Here is a 5,000-nt window from a genome sequence, read left to right as displayed (position 1 = left end):
TATATATATATATATATATATATATATATATATATATATATATGAGTTTTGGTGGGTACTTGTAGGTACGAGAGTGCCCGATAATGTTGGTTAGAGCATATAAAAATAAATAAAGTCACTCACATATTTTTGCCGATACAATTGTTTCGATGTCTTCCATCTCGTCAGTCGACAATAATTAGTCGATAATTGTCGACTGACGAGATGTAAGACATTGAAACAATAGTATCGGCAGAAAAAAATTGAGTAACCTTTATATATAAGAAATAAGTGGACACCTACGTGAGACCTCTTGGACGCAGGGTTGGCCAAATCCACGTCAATAGGACTCTCCCAGTCACTCAGGTCATCCTCTACATCCGACACTCGAAGGAGGTTCGGAGATAGAGTCTGAGGTGGTTGCTGACAACGGTGATCACGGTTGAGGTTGATATGTTGATGTTGTTGTTTTTGGTTATATCCCATACTCGCAGGATCAACTGAATTTCCACCACCACCACCACCAATATTGTTACAACCACTAGAACTACTACCACTTTTACAATAATCCGATTCCGTAGTGGTCACTGTTCCATTAGGAAGTTTAAACTTTATAACCCGGCTCTCCGGGTCGTTGTTGTTCGACGTTGCGGAAGTTGTTGTAGCCGCCCGTCGCATCGCATTCAGCTCCTTGAGAGAATGGCGCTGTTTTTGTCGGGTTTTACCGCTGCGGCTACCACCACCACCACCGTCACTGCCACCACTACTACTACAACTACCACCGCTATTATTTTTACTATTATGACTAGTCGCCTTGCCCAACAATTTTGGCGAGTGTGTGGATTCTTTGGGTTGGTTGGGGTCGCCAGGCAGGATGAGTTGCGGGCATATCAGATGTTTTGGCGGTTGTGTTGTTGTTGGTGCTGGCAAGGGATCACGTGACTCGAACGTGTCCAATGGCGTTGCTCTCTGGACGTCCAGACTAGTCATCGTTCCACAGTTTTAAAAAAGACATGAGATTTTATTGTCGTTGTTGTTGTTGTTGTTGTTGTTGTTGTACAGATAGTAAACAAACAAGATGGAACTCGCTCTGTCGTCCAAGAAGACGATTTAATTAAAGTTAAAGAAGGAAATTTTAAAATCGGGATTTTTAAGGGGAAGGATTCAGAAATGAACACAATTGAGGAATTTGTTTTTGTACCTGATATAGACGTCTAATATGATGTTTAAATTCAAACAAAACCACAAAATATAAAACAAAGATCCTTCATTGTAAAATGTGTGAAAATTAATAGTTTCGGAATTGAATCACTGTATTAATAAAATCCACACAATTTCAAAATGTAAACATAGTACTTGCCTCATAAACGAATCCTATTTATAGAATAGAATTACAGTAACATAATAATATATCCAATTACAATGTCCACAGACTTCAGTTACATTAGCCTTAATCATTTATCACGAATAATAATAATAAATATCATATACTAATTAAAACACACTCATAACGACACTGCACTGTCACGAAGAATAACAAATGAAACAAAGGCACATGCTCAATCCAAACCACCCACACCTATTTCATTTATCACTATCGTCATCATCATCATCATCATCATCATCATCATCATCATCATCATCATCATTATCATTATCACACGGAATCACAAAGGCAAGTTATAGAACAGTCAGTAATAATAGAATCTAGCCACACACGGAGCTAGTGACAGACTTTACGTTTATAGATTTTAACAAGATCAGCAATTTTAAAACCAATCCGATAAAATATATTTTTTAATAATTAGGGGATAGGAAAAGCACAGAAGAATTTAATTTTAAAAACAACAAACTATTGATCCCTTCGCTGATATGATCTAAGCGACAGCGGGCTGTGATTGTGTCCACATTGACCAATCAATGACGCGGACGAGCTCATTAACCACTTAACCGCCGTTACTCTGAAAAGACACGTATTTCAAAATTTGGCCAGAAACTCGTCCTTCAAATATCGATCGATTTAAACGATTCTCATCTTCACAAAAACTCTCAATATTGGTACCTAATGAGGTCGTTCTTAAGTCCCAGGTTTGACAGTTTTTGCTAAAGACAAGGCTCGTTTAAATCGATCGATATTTAAAGGACGAGTTTTCTGGCCAAATCTTTAAATAACGTGTTTTTTTCCAGAGTTTGGCAATTAACTGGTTTAAAATACACCACACACATTTCAACACAGACTCTCATTATCCAATCAATAGATTTACTCACATTCCACCCATTCTTCCGGAAACTGACATAGACATTTTAAAAAATAAATTTTGGCCAGAAAAGAATCTACTTCAAATATTATTTAACCTGCCGTGATAAAATAGTATTATATTATATTATAGCTGCTATGTGGTCTAGTGGTATGACACTCGCTTTCGGATCGGAAGGTCCTGAGTTTCGAGCCTCGCTCGGCGCATAGTTGAGTCCTTGGAAAAGGCTCTTTTACTTCTATTCTCTCACCGTAACCAGGTGTAAAATGAGTACCTGGTTGTCAACAGCGTTGTCTCTGTCGAAAAATGTGTAATATCGCCTAACAGGCGTCATAATGTCTCGTTCTACATAGTCGTTCTGAATGTTACGGGTTGCTAATGGTCACGTTTAGTGGATATTGCGCTATATAAAAACTGGGGGACTTGTTTTTTTTGTTGTTTTTTTTTTAGTAAGCAACAGGGATACAGAAGATGAAAAAAATTAACTAAGTCCAATGACATAAGGGTCATAATGAGGATATTCTAACGTGTAAGAAGAAATAAAAAACAGTTTGAGATTTTATATAGTGCAATATCCACTAAACATGCTCAACACGCTTTACAAAGGGTCCCTGACCATCAGCAACATGCAACATGCAGTACGAGACATGACACCTGTCAGGCGATATTACAATGCCAGTCTTTTGCCACAAAAGAAAACAAATCGTGAGTTGTATTCAATAGTTCAACCAATGAAAAAACTTGTTTCCGTGAGTTCTACTAACGACAACTCACTAGACGGTGCAAAAACCAAATAATGACGTCAAAATGCCAGTCCTTTTGGATTTCAGTATCAGGCTATAACATAACGATGGCTCCGGCCTGACATTGAAATCCAAAAGGACTGGCAGTTTGACGTCATTATTTGTTGTTTTTTTTTGCACCGCCTAGTGAGTTGTCGTTAGTGGAGCTCACGGAAACAAGTTATTTCATTGGTTGAACTATTGACTATTGAATACAACTCACGATTTGTTTTCTTTTGTGGCAAAAGACTGGCATTTTGACGTCATTTTTTTGGTCAGTATCAGACCATAACTTTACGAAGGCCAGGCTGAGACTGACCAAAAAATGACGTCCAAATGCCAGTCTTTTGCCACAAAAGGAAACAAATCGTGAGTTGTATTTAATATTTCAACCAATGAAATAACTTGTTTCCATGAGCTCTACTAACGACAACTCACTAGGCGGTGCAAAAACCAAATAATGACGTCAAACTGCCAGTCCTTTTGGATTTCAGTGTCAGGCTATAGATAGTTCGAAGATGACGTCACTCTGGTCTTTGTTATTGTTTTTTTTTTTTGCTATCCGCGTGTATGAGTAGTGCTCACTAAACTATATTATCCACTATAGATAGAATGCGCTTGGCCAAGGAGTTCACAACATTGCCATCCGGAAGTATAACGGACCAACACACAAACTCTGTGTAACCATGAACTTTTATAGTCTGGTTATACAGTTTAGTGAGAACAACTCACAAACGCGGATGGCAAAAACAAGAACAAAGGCCTGAGTGACGTCATCTGCATACTATCTATATTATCCAGACAATAAACGTTCATGGTTACACACATTTGGCATTTTGACGTCATTTTTTTTTTTGGTCAGTGTCAGGCCATAACTTTACGAAGGCCACGCTCAAACCCAGGACATTCCGATCCGAAAGCGAGTGTCATCAACCACAAGACCACATTATAACCACACAAGAAATGAATGAAATATATAATGTTATGAATTCCAACCAAGCATTCCACGAATGTCTACGTTTCTGTTTTCAAGAGGGGAAAAAAGCCCCTGACTAATTGTGACCCTTCACCTCAAAACGGTATTAAGTCGGGTTGGTTACGATGTTGATAATTGAATTTATAGCCAGAAATATCAGACTTGTGTTGAGTTTGTATGTTTTATTGAGGAGAATGGATACCATATTTTAGGGTGCTAATGCCAACAATTTATATTTTTGACCAGTTTTAACATAAATTCAGCTTCTAAGCATCTGGTTCGTTCCGACATAATACCGTTTTGAAACGACGGGTCACAATTACGCACCGAGCGAGGCTCGAGCCCAAGTCATTCCGACCCGAAAGCGAGTGTCATACCACAAGACCACCTGAAAGCCACACAAGACATGAATGAAATAATGTTATGAATTCCAGCGAAGCATTCCACGAATGACTACGTTTCTGTCTGTTTACAAGAAAGGAAAATAAACGCCTGACTAATGAAGCGTGCCAGAACATCAATATTTAATTTTAACTCACTCAACCCTAACACCGACTATATCCGTAGTTTACCCGGGTTACTTTTACCCAATGCTATTTCTTACATTTTTTTCTAAGACAAATTACAGGCGTAGTATAAAAGCTAATGTTTTTAGTTTTTACATGTTAATGATAGTTGAATAAAACTATCTATCCACAATCTCATTTTTAATACATCTTTTTTTCCAATTTTGAAAAGTACCAAAATTCTCTTGGGTTGAGTGAGTTAATGTCAGCCAACAAGCCAGTGACTGACTTCCCTGTACTCACTGACGCTTAATGAGAAAACACATCTTTGTCAGTCTGACGGGAACATATTTACAACAACACATATTGATTGACTGAGATGAGACCTTACAAGACATAAAAAAAGTATCAACCCGGAGACCTCAAGGAAGTCCCCGGTTTAAGATTTTAATAATACAAGTTGAGGGATATGTTGGTTCGTCAGAAATAATAATAATTG

At 37.9% G+C, this 5,000-nt stretch overlaps 1 protein-coding gene across 6 annotated transcripts in view; it reads right to left on the bottom strand.

The window, feature by feature from the left end:
- LOC144963242 (inositol-trisphosphate 3-kinase A-like) overlaps nt 1-5,000 on the bottom strand; it is a 229,350-nt gene that overhangs the window by 90,481 nt on the left and 133,869 nt on the right. For 3 of the 6 annotated variants that reach the window (XM_078897091.1, XM_078897092.1, XM_078897090.1), the window contains exon 2: nt 279-1,353. The exons of 1 other annotated variant lie outside the window; for it this stretch is intronic. Coding sequence is in view for 1 of the 5 variants with exons in the window: in XM_078897089.1 (XP_078753215.1) it covers nt 279-969 (691 nt within the window). In the remaining 4 variants the exon portion in view is untranslated. The remainder of the gene's footprint in view (nt 1-278; nt 1,354-5,000) is intronic. 2 more of the 6 variants (XM_078897089.1, XM_078897095.1) reach the window with 1 other exon arrangement.

This window comes from Berghia stephanieae, chromosome 1 (genome assembly GCF_034508935.2).
Source record: "Berghia stephanieae isolate SIO BIC M18660-M18661 chromosome 1, UCSD_Bste_1.3, whole genome shotgun sequence".
Taxonomy (NCBI): Eukaryota; Metazoa; Mollusca; class Gastropoda; order Nudibranchia; family Aeolidiidae; genus Berghia; species Berghia stephanieae.
Note: the sequence above shows the minus strand (reverse complement) of the source record. Positions and strands in the feature narration are given on the sequence as shown.